This window comes from Berghia stephanieae, chromosome 2, assembly GCF_034508935.2.
Source record: "Berghia stephanieae isolate SIO BIC M18660-M18661 chromosome 2, UCSD_Bste_1.3, whole genome shotgun sequence".
NCBI lineage: Eukaryota > Metazoa > Mollusca > Gastropoda > Nudibranchia > Aeolidiidae > Berghia > Berghia stephanieae.
Genome location: NC_088361.1, coordinates 40540805 through 40556986, shown reverse-complemented (window position 1 = coordinate 40556986; position 16182 = coordinate 40540805). Strand labels below are relative to the sequence as shown.

The 16182-nt window shown below is 37.1% G+C and overlaps 1 protein-coding gene across 1 annotated transcript in view; it reads left to right on the top strand.

The window, feature by feature from the left end:
• LOC144964876 (solute carrier family 28 member 3-like) overlaps window positions 1–16182 on the top strand; it is a 52448-nt gene that overhangs the window by 14382 nt on the left and 21884 nt on the right. Inside the window, exons 3-7 of the mRNA XM_078899605.1 lie at window positions 5486–5653; window positions 10300–10444; window positions 11852–12043; window positions 13794–13955; window positions 14906–15031. Coding sequence (XP_078755731.1) covers window positions 5486–5653; window positions 10300–10444; window positions 11852–12043; window positions 13794–13955; window positions 14906–15031 — 793 coding nt within the window. The remainder of the gene's footprint in view (window positions 1–5485; window positions 5654–10299; window positions 10445–11851; window positions 12044–13793; window positions 13956–14905; window positions 15032–16182) is intronic.

The following is a 16182-nucleotide window of genomic DNA, read 5'->3' as shown; positions in this document are numbered from 1 at the left end:
TTGTGTCATTTTGATATATTAATTTGAATTTTGTACATCCGTTTACAACGTGAGATACCGTATCTGACGGATGATTACAGATCTTGCAGCCTTTGGAGTATGACAATGGGTAATATGTATGAAGTAGACTGTCGCACTCGAGAAGCTACAAGCGGCATTTTATAGCAAATGTTCTAATTTCGTCAGGGAATTTATGATTGAATATGAAACTGGAGGAGAGAGCGTGGTTTACCCCAGTGGCTTCTCTAACAATTCTTCCTTGAGACGCCAGTTCATGGAAATGGGTAGCTATCTCATTCAGTCTCACACTTTTAAGGAAGTTTTGAAAACATTTTGGGGACTTAAAGTACAACTGACGTCACTATCAGACTGTTCAGACATCACATAATCTTCATCTTTTATTAAGGAAACATTTTGGCGGATACACTTTTCAAAAAGATCCACCCAAAATGACTTTGGCCAATTAACTTTTGTGTTATTTTGGAGGCGTTTGCCGTTGAGACAAAAACCGGCAAAAGTGTATTCTTCTTTTTCGTCTAATGAGGCGCGTAGAATTTTTCTTTTCGTTAGATGAAGGTTCAGGCTGTTTGTGGCTGTTATCTTCACACTGTCATCGTCACAATTGAGGATGGACAGGGCAAAGGATAAGTGTTTTGATTAATAAATTATTTTAGGGTTTGGTAACCCGAGACCACCTTTTGATCTTGGACAAAACATACATACATACATACATACATACATACATACATACATACATACATACATACATACATACATACATACATACATACATACATACATACATACATACATACATACATACAGACAGACAGACAGTCAGACAGGACAGGACAGGACAGGGCAGGACAGACAGACAGACAGACAGACAGACAGACGCAAACGGATTTGTCACTACACCTAATTCATAACACAGACAACAACAATAACATCAACCGTTAATACAGACAGTATTCCATAAAGGCAAGTTTTACTGGGGAAGTAAGAAGGGTGGTGGGAGCGGGGGGGGGGGGGGGCAAAGACAGTGAAAATAATATTGGCGCCTCAAAGAAATTAAGAGATATTCAAACATTATTCTGAATATTCACAATGTACAAGTAATAATGTGAAATTGAATGTGAGCTTAAATTTAATTACAAAAACAGATCAAATGAACGTTTCAGGTTTGCTCACAAGTTACCAGTAATGATCCGGAAGGTGTTATGTAGCTTAGGGTCAATCTTTTTGGCATGGCAGGATCTTGCCCAGACTGGTGAGGTGTATTCGGCTGATGAATAGCAGAGAGTTAGTGCGGTTGCCCTGAATGTTTTTGGATCTGTTCCCCATGTAGTGTTTGCCAGTTTTCTTAAGAGGTTGTTTCTTGTGACCACCTTTGCATTTGTTTTCTTTGTGGACTGAGAGAAGGGCAGTGTGCGGTCTTAGGTGACACCGAGACAAATGGGGAATGTGTTGTTCTCCAATATGTTCCCATTCCAGGAGATGTTCAGTGTCCTGATGGATTGGCGATTTTTTAAATGGAAGGCACTCACTTGAGTTTTTCCTGGGTTGGCATTTAGTGAGTTCTTTAAATAATACTCAGAGAGTGTCTTCATGGCGTCTGTTAGTGTCTCTCCTCGATGGTCTTGAAATCAGAGGCCCCGCACGCAAGGCACAGATCATCAGCTTATCGAAACCTCCGGATGTTCTCGAATTCAAGTTGGTTGTTGGTATAAATGTTGAAAAGGATAGGTGCAAGTACCGATCCTTTTGTGATCTCCATCTGTTTTTCTTCTATTTTCATCTATTTCCACAAAAAGCGACGGTTTGACATAAAGGATTTTATTATTGCAACTACTTTTGTGCTACGGGGTACCCTTGCAACCTTTAGGAGCAGTTTCCTGTAATCTACTATGTCATAGGCAGCTGTCAGATCAACGAACGCAGCCCATGTAATTTGTTCGTTCTCGTAGCCAGCTTCAAGGTATTGTGTCAAGTTCAGGAGTTGGTCACAGCATGATATTCCAGGGCGGAAACCAGCTTGGTCAGGTGACAAATGTTATTTTACTGCTTGGGAAATCCTGGCTAGTATCATGCGGTCATATACTTTGGTTAGTATTCAGAGGAGGAATATTGGTCTGTAGTTCTTGATGCTATTTGGGTCTTTTCCAGGTTTAAGTAGTGTTATCACTCTTCCTGGTCGCCAAAGCTTTGGTATTGTGCACGATTCAACACAGTTATTGATAAGAATTAGTAACCACGTTTTTATTGAGGGACCGAAATGCTTTATCATGTCTGCGGTGTTGCCATCTAGACCAGACGCTTTACCGGGTTTGGAGTGTTCAAAGGTCTATTTTCTGTTCACTTCCTTGGGCGAGCTTTTCCATTTCCCTTTTCAGTTCCTTAAGTTTGCCCCTTTTTTGTGTGTGTTGGTATTCCATTTTTGATGTTGGTTTGCTACATCGTTTGGTGTCACCGCTGCAACCCTGGTTTGTTTGTTATTTTCTGTGTTTCTGCTGGTTATCATTTCCTTCCATCCTTCTGATATTGTTTCGGCAATGGAAGTCATTAAGGTCTCACCAAGTTAGACAGTTTCTTCAGCAAATGGATCGGTTTCGTAAGCTGCCTTGCTGTAGGCATGGTATGTAGGATTTCCTACAACCTCTAGGTATGTGTTGTTTTTTTTGGCAATTCTCCATTAAAGCTTCTTGAACTGGTTGTAGTTTTTGGGAACTAAATCGATGGTTTTGATGCTGTCATTTATGTCTGATGAGAATTTTTCCCAGTTAGCCTTCCGAAAATTGAATCTAGGTAGAGGTTTGTTCTCGCTGGGTCTAATGACTGGTCCTACCTCAAAGGTAATATATCGGAGTGGTGAGTTTGGTATGGGGTTGCCGTCAAATTTCTGAAAGTTTTGGAAATGCAAGGTCTGGGTTGTAGCCTCTTCTCCAGCGAGCGCTTGAAAATGATGGTTTGTCTTTTGCGTCATGGGGGAGTGTCAGATTATATTGGTCAGCACATTCATCAACAGTATCTCCATCTTCAATGTTATCATTGTATCCCTATTTGGTGCTGTGGCTGTTAAAGTCACTTATCACAATTTTCACTTCGACAACATCACAGACACCGCTAAATTGCACGAGTCATCATCGGAGATCAACATGTGCCAGATCGTAACAGCGCCAACCCACTCTGCTGGTCATATTTTAGATTGGGTAATTGTAAAAAATTCAGAGTCCCAAAATCTAACGCCATCGTCGATTATCTCTCTCATTTCTTTCAATCTTGACATTTCAAAACCATGCCAAGAAACCACCACCACATCAACGAGAAACATCAAAGGCATTAATTTGGACGATTTCAGAGGCGATTTAGAAACAAAACTTACTCAAAATTCAATGATTTCTCCAGACCAGTGGAATAGTTGTCTCATCGAAACGCTTGATAAACATACGCCATTCCAAACAAGGACCGTCACCAACCGCAAGTATGCTCCGTGGTATGCGTCGGACGTTAAAGAAGCTAAAACGAAGTGTCGGAGAGCAGAAAGACTGCTGAAAACATCAGGCCTTACGATTCATCATGAATTGTTCAAGAACACATTTCGTGCCTGGAAGACAACAATAAAAAAGGCAAAGACCACGTATTTTCTTTCAAAATTCGAATCTTCTAAATCTTGCAAACATTTATTTAACATCTGCAATGATCTACTTGGAAGTGAAAGATGCACTTCATTACCATCTACAACCAATCAAAGAGACTTGCCAAACACATTTGTCAACTTTTTTAAAGACAAAATCCATAACATTTGTTCAGAACCAGATAGGCATGAACCATTTATAGATACAAATACATTCTGTGGTACCCCTTAAGACAAGTTCCAACTAGTTTCACCTAGTTTCATAAACGAGTTGATAAAAAAGCCCCCATTAAATCCTGCGACCGTGATCCACTACCAGCACAGCTTTTGGCTAGCTCCATCGATACATTATTACCACCCATTACATCAATCATAAATACATCCATACTGACTGCCCTCGTCAAACCACTTCTGAAGAAACCATCACTGGACCACAATATATTAAACAATTATCGTCCTGTATCAAATTTACCTTTTTTGTCAAAACTTTTGGAGAAGGTAGTTCTTACACAATTAACATCTCATCCTAAGAACAACAGTTTGGAACAACCCTTTCAATCAGCCTACAAACATCAACACAGTACTGAAACGTCGCTTCTTAAAATCTTTAATGACTTGTTATGTAATGCTGATGCTAACAATATCAATGTATTATGCCTTTTAGATCTTTCAGCTGCCTTTGACACCATTTTGTTAAGAAGACTAAAAAATACGTTCGGCATAAAAGAAATTGCCCTTAAATGGGTTTATCATATTTACAGGATCGATGGCAGACTGTCGTGGTGAATTGTGTTCAGTCAGAACAAGTTTTACTAAACTTTGGAGTGCCACAATGCTCTGTTCTTGGTCCTGTCCTTTTTACTGTATATATGCAGCCCCTTTCTAGTGTGATATCCAGATTCAATCTGAGTTATCATTTTTATACAGATGATACGCAAATATATGATTCAGCACCCCTAAGTAATTTACAGTTCTTAATACAACGAATTACGAATGTTTTAATGAGATTAGATATTGGATGTACCACAATAAGTTAAAATTAAATGATAGTAAAACTGAGATTTTAATGTGTGGAAGGCCGAGTATCCTTAAACAGGCAAATAATTCACCTATTACTCTCGTAAATAGCACAATAGAATTTTCAAATAAAGCAAAAAACCTTGGCTTCATCATGGATAAAGATCTTTCCATGACAAGCCACGTGAATAACACCATACAATCTATGTACATAGAAATGAAACAAAAAATGAGCGAAATTCGTAAATTAATACCGAAGCATATAGCAGAACTTTTAATTTTTTCCCTTGTTTTATCTAAATTGGACTATTGTAACTCCCTTTTGGCCAAATTTAGCTAAAGACAAAATTAGCAAACATCAGGTTGCTCAAAATAACGCAGCCAGAATCATTGTACGCAATAACAAAACATACCCGTCAGCAACTCTCCTTCTCCTTGAGTTACATTGGCTTCCTGTGGAAAAAAGAGTTGCCTATAAGATTTGTACTGTTGTCTACAAATCCTTGAGCACCAACAGTCCCTCCTATATTAAAGACCTTCTAAACATATCTGTCCCCAATAGAAACTTGAGGTCAAGCAATGACCAATCAATCCTTGTCAAACCTAAGCCATTGCGTAAAATAGGTGAACAATCTTTTCAATTTTCGGCCCCCATTTTTGGAACTCTCCCATCATACGTGAGATGCTCGGATTCGTTGACAACGTTCAAATCTCGCTTAAAGTTTTATATCACCATCACCATCCTCATCATCCTTTTAGCTTGGAGTTGGCTGCAAATTTTGATAATATAATATTATATGTTCATCATTTTGTTTGTTGTTTTTTAAAAACCAGATTTGGTGACGAAGGATCCATCGTCCTTCTCGTCGTAACTATATTTTTGACATGGAAAGTTTTCTTCAAGATTTTGGACATCTTCGGCATTTATATTGGACTGCCTCAGTTTTTTCATTCTTTTGTGAACTCAAAGTACGGCAGACGAATTCGGAAAGGGACCAAGTAGTAAGTAACTACTATAACATTACATAATTTAACCATAGTTTGAATTGGAAATACGTAACGTATTGATGATAGTAACTTCCATGTCCAGAGCCTGTAGATGCATTGGCAAAGATACACATTAAAAAAGAACACCACGTAGATGTTGACCACATTTATGATATATCATTATAACCATATAACAGATTGTGCAGTTATGTGGTCTTGTGGTATGACACTCGCTTTAGGATCGGAAGATCCTGCGCATAGTTGAGTCCTTGGGAAAAGCTCTTTACTCACATTCTCTCACCATACTCAAATATTTTCCCTGTCGTAAAAAATGGTAATATCGCCTCACAGGCGTCATGTCTCGTTCTACCTGTTTCGTGTTACTATTGATCAGTGACTCTTTATAAAGGGGTTTGAGCACGTTAAGTGGCTATTGCCCTTTATAAAAGTTCAAGACTTATTTTAGGTGATCAATCAAAATAATAATTCTCCCCTGAATAATAATACGAATACGTTTGGCTACAGGGATACATTCATATACATATTACTTTTTGGAAGAATAGATACATATACCTACATATTACGTTAATGAATAGCAGCGGCGTGGCGTATTGACGGCATATGGTGGTGCGTGAGTAGAAGAAGAAAAAAAATTCTAAAACAGTGAACACGATTAAGAGGAGAGAGCACATGTTAAAAACTCTCTTTTTTGGAAGGGTGAGGGGAGGGTTGATGGTTTCTACGAGTGGACAATACTCACAAAAACAAATAATTCATGAAAACAACAAGCCACAACACTGAGATACAAGTCCCGTGTGAAAAGGTCTTTGTAATTATTATTTGTCCACCATTTAAAGGATTGGATTTGGTAGATAATGCAATCAATATGTGATAAATGTAAATCAAAAGAGAAAAGAAACCTATGACAGAAATTACTTACTTTTAGTACTTGTAAAGAAACTCTGCAAATCTTTTTATAATTTGTTTATTGTAGTCTGGAATGGCATCTATTTCAGCTTTGTGAATTGACAGAATCATTAACGAATTTAACCGCTCCTGGTTCATTGAATTTCGCAAGAAATTTTTCACTCTTTTAGGGGTGCTAAAACAACGTTCAGGAGGTCAAGAAATACGATGGAAGTGGTTAAGGTCACTATAGCCTATAAATGTCAAAGATGTGTGCGTGTTTGTTGTATCTGTAAAAAGTAGACAATAAAAACAAAAGAAACGTTGTTTTTTTCTAAACAAACTGTGAGCCATTCATGTCTGTCATACCATGTCACTGAAAAAGAGCGTTTTCGAGATTTCCACACCTGTGTTAATTCAAAATCCGTTGGTTGGTGAGGAACTCGTCTTTTTATTTCTAATTTGTCCTTAGTGTCAATCTCCCAAACGGTCGGTGAAGCAAAGAGTCAACTTGATTCATTGCAATTCAATGTTTAACAAAAACAAAACTTCAAAGTATATCTCAAATAATGGAAATCAGTGGAATACGATTAATGATTGCACAAATAAAAGGTAGATTCAGATCTTAAAGCATCACAAAGAAAAAAATCACTCCACTTAAGTACTTAAGAAATCAAAAAAAACACCAAAGTATAACTGTTGACAATCTTCGCTTTCTTTCTCTGACTGACACAAATACACACGCACAAACACACACATAGACACACACACACACACACACACACACACACACACACACACAAGTACACACGTAACCATCAACTCGGCACTACAAGCGGAGAAAAATGTTGGTAAATTCGTCCACAATGCTTCGTTGCAAAGAATTACTTTATTCAATAATCGTGAATAAGAGGTGGGAGGAGGGGGGATTTTGATATATCATATTTTAAAGTTTTATGTTGTTTTTCTTTGCTACTTACAAATAAACTTGACAATGATCAATGTTTTTGACAGTTAATGTAATATTTTGTATGGCCGAAGTTACCCTTATTATGACGTAAATGGTGCAACATTGGCGCATCCCTCCAGTCCAACGGTGGAGCTCTCAGATCCTGGCACAAGTCGAGGGGTTTTCCGCTATTTGAGGATAGTTTAATTCGACCCAGTTTCTCGCTGTAGCGATACTAAAGAATAGAGCATTAACTGGAGCTCGGATTACTTTGCACTAATTCGCGCAGTGATGTCACCAACACACGAGTCGGCGCAGTGCGTGATTCGGAATCTTGAATAGAGTGGAGACTAAAAAGGCAGTATGTTGTTGGCGAGTTGGCGGACGACATTGGAGTTAAAATTTCTCAGTTTTATTTTTAATTAAATTATGATGTTAATGATTTTTAAAAGATTGGTGTGGTGCCTGGCACCATTCGATCCAATGGCCCCACGCCACTGATGAATAGACTGACTCCGATTATAGACTAGAAATGAAACAAAATGGGTCCGTAGATCTGAGATTAATATCACGATGATTACGATGTCCAAGGAGTTATTGACATTAACTTCATTTTGTTTATTTTGAATACTTTTACCTCAAATTATACCGATAGATTAACACGGCCAGTCGCGCCTTGTCGAAAATTCTAAAACATGAGTTTCTTTCTTTCTTCTCTTAATTTGCAAACCATCTCTGGTGCATTGTCGCAAGTGTATGCGTCTTGATGTTTTACATTTCAGGATGTATCTGAGTGTTATATTAGTGAATTAGCCCGTCTCTAAACTGTCCGTGGTGACTGAATTTACAGCAACAGGTGGTAGGTTGTTCCACGTGCGTATAGAGGAGGGGAAGAACGACTGTTCATGGCATTATATTCGGGAGCGCGGCACTGTGAATCTTAGATCGTGTCCCCTTGTTCTTGATCTCCTTGTTGCTGGACAAAGGTTGTTCGATGGTATTGCTACAAGGTTGTGGAATACGCGATAGAGCATTGTCAGTTTGGTTTGCTTCCTTCGTTGTTCCAAAGTTGGACACTGTAATGTTCGAACCTTCTGTGTCACGCTGTTAGTGGTTTTTGAAATTGCCTAATGCAATTTTAAGTTTCAGGTTTTCAGATATTAAGACAAGTTTGGTGTTAATCTAATCAATCAATAATGAAATAATAGATTTCTGACCAGAAAAAACAACGATGTTCCGTCAGTATACCGCATTTCAGGGCTGCGCTGCCCTATGACCTATAACCGCTCAGCCTGATCCAAAAAAAAACAATCCCAACAAAACAAAGCAAAATAAAAACCCAGAACAAAACAACAAAAACAACGTTACATTTCAAGGAAACAAACACCAAACTTAAATACGAATAATATTTCAACCAATGGAATCCTTTGTATATTTGAGCACTATAAACGACAGCTCACTTTTCACTTTCTTATGGTGATCGTTTCAATGGATTATATCATGATTGCGTATCAGAAACACCGGGTCGACATCATTAAATACGCAGACGACACAGCAGTGCTTGGCCTCCTGAATGACAGCCAGTCAGAAAATTAACAAATTCCATTCGCGGTGTGTCAACAACCAGTTAGAGTTAAATGTAACCAAGACGAAGGAGCAAATTTTTTACTCTCGACATAACAGCATCCAGAAAACACATACAAAAATCCAAGACCTGACTGTAAAAACCGTTGACCATTTCAAATACCTCGGAATTACCATCGACAAAGAACTCCGCTTCACAACACATTCTGACATTATTCACAAAAAATGTGCCCAGCGCCTCTATATTCTAAGGAAACTACGATGGTCTGATGTCAGCACAAAGACGCTCAAACAAGTATACAACTCCCTGGTTTTAAGAGTCTTCACATACGGAATTTCAGTATGGTACGGAATGTGCCGTATTAAACAAAGATGCAAACTCCAACGAATCATCAGGGAGGCGTCAAAAATTATCAATATCGAACTCGACAGCCTTGATTCCATTTTCAACAACGCTGCGGCAAGCAAGGCAAGAAGCATCTTACAGCAGCGTCACAACCCTCTCCGTCCAAAGTTCGAACTGCTGAGATCAGGCGCGCTGTACCGGGAAGCTAAATGTCGAACCAATCAGGCATAAGAACACATTCATCCCAACAGCCATCAAAGAAATCAACAAAATGTCGAGTAGAGATAAAATGACTGACTGAACAATGGTGACTTGAATTAGAAGAAATAGATAGATGGATAGGCAGAAGGAGAGAGAGAGAGAGAGAGAGAGAGAGAGAGAGAGAGAGAGAGAGAGAGAGAGAGAGAGAGAGAGAGAGATTCTTCTTCTTCTTCTTCTTCTTCTTCTTCTTCTTCTTCTTCTTCTTCTTCTTCTTCTTATTATTATTATTATTATTATTATTATTATTATTATTATTATTATTATTATTATTATTATCATTATCATCATCATCATCATCATTATTACTATTATTATCATTATTATTATTATTATTATTATTATTATTATTATTATTATTATTATTATTATTATTATTATTATTATTATTATCATCTTCATCATCATTATCAATTTGGTAATTTTGGCTGGGGTTAGAACTTGTAGATTATAACTTATAACGAATCTTATATAATATCTCTCATTCTTTTATTACTCAACAATAAGTAAGGATGGGGGGATAGATGGCGGTGGGGTGGGGTGGGGGGGGGGGGGGTAGCGAGGTTTCATTGTGTTCCACGTATCTAAATAATGACATTTAATTTGATTTCATTCTAGTCTAGCCTATATAGCATCAGCCATTTCCATAGTTACCTACCTGGTGGTGAAAGTGTTGCCACGTGATGTTACAAATTGCCGATCTTTCATTGGAATGCTGGCAATGATCTTCTTGTGTTACATCTTTTCGGCACGGCCGAGCCGGGTAATATTAACATATTCCTAAACCTTACAATCTTAAATCATTTAACTGTCGTACTCCGGAAAGACGCTTATTTAAAGATTTGGCCAGAAAACTCGTCCTTCAAATATTAATCGATTTAAAAGACCCCCATCTTGGAAAAAACTTTCACACTTGGGACCGTGCCAGTTTTTGCCAAAATTAGGGTCATTTAAATCGATCGATTTTTGAAGGACGAGTTTTTCGGTCAAATTTTTTAATCCGATTCTTACCAGAGTAACAGTAGTTAACTGTTTAAATCACAGTAAAAGTAATAGTAATCTTGAAATAGCATTGCATGCATTTATATAGCTTTCCAGGTTTAGACTGTCCGCTGTCAAAGTTAACATGTTATAGGAGGATAAAATAATACTGAAGGATTATTTTTGACGAGGATGAATAAAATGGGAATGATGATAACAATGCTAGTTTCACATATATTTGAATAAAATTCACTGGAAAATGTTAGATAATTCAAACTCTATAAAAATGTTTCAATTTACATAGCTTTTTCGTAAGAAAACTACAGAAAGCCACACTGTGGCATGTGATGAAGCAAATGACAAAGGCTTGTCTTTTTTGCTTTTTCTTTCTTTTTTTTTTTGTGCAATGTTTATTTTACTATTTGTAAAGCAGTATTGAGACACGCATCAATACAGATTTTAACTTCGGCATTATCAAAAGTTGATTATTGCAATTCCCTTCTGTCGGGACGCCCACTGAATGTAATTAGTAAATTGCAACGTGTACAAAGTTTAGTAGATCGTGTAACATCAAAAAGGAAAATTGAACCAGATCACTCCACTTTTGGACAATTTACACTGGCTCCCTGTCCACTTTAGAATAGATTACAAAATAGCCTCATTAGTCTATAAATGCCTTATCAGTTTATTTTCCAGAACTAATAAACCTTAATACTCAAACCAGAAGCCTTAAGTCATCATGTGACACTCTCAATCAGTTATACCAAAAGGCAAGCTATAATCTTTTGGTGATCGCTCTTTTCAATAGTATGAGTCTAAACTCTGGAATACCCTACCCCAACCCATTAGAGAAATCGACTATCTGAAATTTTAAATCCACACTGAAGCCCCATTTTTTCACAATTCATTTTACATCATGCCGACTGTCATGTTTGTATATTATTATTTTTAACAATGCGTTCTTTGTTTCCATGTTTAACTTGACTACTTGGGTTCATAATATAATCCATTATCTGTAAAGCGCTTCGGGGTGTTTGGTTCATGGAAAGAGCTCAACAAGTATAATTTATTATCATTATTTATTATTAATTTGACTCATTAAATAAAAACTTTAGTAACAGAAGCTCATTGGTTATCTGCTATATATTTTTCATTGTGGTATCCATATAATTTATCCTTTATCATACAGGTAAACTGGCATCCCGTATTTTGGTCCTTGACAATCCAATTTGCCCTTGCCTATATTACTCTGAGAAACCAGTTTGGAAGAAGTGTGTTTGAATGGCTGGGCGATCTCGTCAAAACGTTTCTGGGATCCTCAGAAATCGGGTCGGAATTTGTGATTGGAAAAGACTTCCGCAACTGGGGCGTTGCAATGTCGGTAATACGGGCCCATAGCTGGATTCAAATGCATGAGTTGATCGTTCTTTTTTGACTGCGTTTAGAGGTGTAATGAATACCAAAACCACGAACTTCTGAAATTTCTGGAATAAATAAAAATAAATTCCCTTTTTTTCATCCCATTGGGTAAATTTATCTTCAGGGTCTGTTCCAAGGGAAGACTGGAATGACTCGCGCATCAGCCGCAGTGCAGCGCCACAAACTGACTAGGGCGGGGTGTCTCACCCAAGGCTACACTGCGCAGCGGGTATTCGAACTATGTAACTTTCCGATACGATTGTAAGACCGTACCGCTGTACCACGCTGCCACTTACTTCAACTTTATGCAAAATGATAGGTCCGGTCTAGGTCCGCCCTAGATCAGGCCTTGATTTTATAGCAGTCCATTCTCCCCAAGTAAACAGAAGCGTTCTTGCTTGCTGCCGTCTCCCCACTCCCACCCCCAAACCCCATTTTCTATCCTACAGTATTTCTTTCCAATTGTCGAAAGCCTGTTGTACGTAATGTAATTCCGTTTATAATTTTTCTTAAACTGCACAACTTTAGAAAAATAAAATATACTTTCGAATCCAACTTTAACTATGTCAGCATTATTTGCCACTCGGCTTGTAGGCTGTAGGTCCTGGATTCGAATCCCGATGTTGGAGACACATAGTCGAGTCCTCAGAAAAGTCTCTTTACTCATATTTTATAACCATACTGCTGTACTTTGTAAATATTCGTATTAAAATTTTAGCCATCAAACTCGTCTTTCAAATATCAATCAATTAAAATTACCCTCACCTTGTTAACTAAAAACCCTCTCATTCCTGGGACTACCTTGAAGTATTTTTGAGTCGAAAATTTAAATTTGGTTAAAGTAACATCATGTAGAGACAGTGTCAAAGTTTGAATCACATCCCCATTATGAGTTAGTTGTTGTTTTTAAAATAATTGAGTACTTGTAGATATTTGGTTTTTAAACAGTTAACAACCGCACTCTGGAAACACACGCATTAAAATATCTGGCCAGAAAATTCATCTTGGCGTCCTCGCGAGATCCTAGGTTTGAGCTTTTTGGGAAAATTAGGGTAATTTAAATTGATCGATATTTGAAGGCCGAGTTTTCTGGCCATTTTTTAGATAGATGTTATTCCAGTGTACGAAAGTTAACTGGTTAATATTATTTGATCCGCTGAGCGAATCTGGTAATATTATCACCGTATGATTTAAAGAAAATTTAATTTAATGTCAAAATGATTAGGTTTGGAAATGAATTCCTTTAAAGTTTATGAAACAAAACTCACTCGCCTCAATAAAGGCATTGATCTTAACGTCAATATTGTAATACATAAGGTCATGTGATCTTGTTGTATGACACTCGCCTTCGGATCAGAAGGTCCTGGGTTCAAACCCCGCTCTGAGCGGCGCATAGTTGAATCCTTGGGAAAGGCTCTTTTCTCACATTCTTTCACTGTACTCAGGTATAAAATGAACACCGGTTAACATCGTTGTCTCTGTCGGAAAGAAAATTGTAATTTTGCCTCACGGGCATCACCTCTCGCCCTACATGTTAAGCATTGCTGTTGGATAGGGACCCCTTGCAAAGTGATTTGAGCACGTTAGTGAATATTGCGCTATATAAAATCTCAAGTTTTTAAAAATGTTAAAATTCAATTTCAAGCATCTGGCTTACCTCGATATCGTTCTGAGACAAATGTTCATAAATTCATTGTTTTCTTTCCCACAAGACATCAGGAGCCTTCATCTTCATCAGCGCTTTTATATCACTGATGAATTACTTGTGTGTGATAGAATTCTTAGTCCTCAAACTGGGAGGCTGTCTTGGATTTTGTCTGGAAACTGGTCCGGTCGAGTCTATAGTTGCAGCTGCTAATATTTTTCTGTCACTGGTAAGTTTTGTTTTATTAGCTGTAGCCGTTAAAGTTGTCAATTTTGCATGTCAACCGTGATTCTCGGGGATCATGATAGATCAGTTGGTATCTGATAGCCGAGACCTTTGCCCTCACGCAATAGGATTGATGTCATTTTTCTATTTAAACTAAACCGATGTAATTTGGTTATGTCAATCGTGCGATGGTCTAGTGGTATGATATTCGCCTATGGATCGGAAGTTCCTGGGTTCCCGAAGTTCCCTAGCACCTCATAGTTGGGTCATTGGGAAATCTACGTTAACATCGTTGTCTCTGTCCGGAAAAATGGTACTATAGCCTATCAGGCGTCACGTCTCGTCCTACGTGTTAAGTGTTGCTGTTGGCCTTATAAAGCGCTTTGAGCGCGTTTAGTGGTTATTGCGCTATATAAAAACGTAAGTTTTTTAAATGTATTTTTTAGTTATTGGGTAGTTAGCTTTGTCAAATATGTAAAAGTAATCTGAGATAGGCTAGCGCCCTATCCAAAGGGTGTAATGTGAATTTTGCCGTCCTTTTCTCATTACAGATATTGGGAAATATCCGGCCGCACTGTGGTCTAAATATATACTGCTACATTTATTCTTTCATTTAGTGTCACACAAACAGACAAACACACACATACACACACCCGCATATATATATATATATATATATATATATATATATATATATATATATATATTTATTTATATATAATTTGTTTTACTGTCAAGTAATGAACTCTGAGGCTTCTATGAATCTGAAATTTTAATGCTATGACAGAGAGGACAATTGAGTTACGGTTATTTTTATAAAGATACTCGAAAATGCTAATAACAGAGACATTGAAATGGTTTAATTTCTGCGCGACTGTTATTGTTGTGTATAGACTAGGTGGTTTATATATCTATGATTATTAAATCAAACTTTTCCCACTTTGATTTCAACAGACTGAGGTGCCTTTGATGGTTAGGCCATATCTCCCGACAGTCACCAAGTCAGAGCTTCACACTATCATGACTTGTGGGTTTGCAAGCATCTCCGGTGGCGTTCTGGGTCTTTTTACAACATTAGGAGTAAGATCGATGAGCACATATTTGCAGGTCTGATAGTCGAACACAATTTGAGCTCGAATTTACATTGTTGTAATTGACAATATTTTTCGTTGGTTTGAGAGAATTCCATTAAGATGGGCTCATAACAATTTGGTTATCAGACCTTCATATACGTCGACTAAGATGTATAAATTTTTTTTTTCTGAATCGACTATTCTAAATCGTATTAAGATATATTACTACGCTTAATTGTTTGGGATTTAATAATTTCAGATTATTTTGCATTCTACTTCACAGCAACTGCAATACATTTCCCATCTTAAGGTTTTAGCTTTAAATGCCATAACATTCTTTATTTAAAATTTGATAAAGACAAATACAGCCCTAATCACGCCTGTCACACTGATATGATATGTTGTTTAGAAGCATTATCTGCAATTGACTTTGAGAATGATCTTGGTACTTTACTGGGCCACTTATTTTTACAAACGTATCAATGTTTGATACAGATATTGATCAGATCATTATCTTATGTCGGTGTCTGCTCCTTAGTCCTTAGTGTCTCAATTTGATATTTTCAAAGTGATTATATTACTTATTCTAATCGTTTATTAGTCGTCATTTATAAGAATTTCATATATTATGACAAAACATGTTTGTTCCGACGTGCAGGGCTGATAGCCGAACGGGTTTATGGGCTTGAATTAATTGTTGTAATGGACAATACTTTGCGTCGGTTTGATAGCATTTCCATTACAGCAATAAGCCTATAACGATTTTAGTTATCAGACCTGTAAATATGTACACGTCGGTTTGCACCATAGTATATGTCAATTGTTAGGCCATTCCTAATTATTGAAATCGCGTTTGGATCACGATGTATATAAAACAATAAATAAGTATTGAAAATGTTCAAAGGCGAGCAAAAAGATTGCTTCTAGATTCGAATCCATGACACAGCAAACAATTAAGAACTTACTGCTTAGTGCCAATGTTCTATTCTATTTTTTTTCTGACACTTTTTACAAGCCTGATCTTTGGCCACCATAATATATATATATATATATATATATATATATATATATATATATATATATGTATATATATATATATATATATATATATATATATATATATATATATATATATATATATATATATGAGCCAAGGTC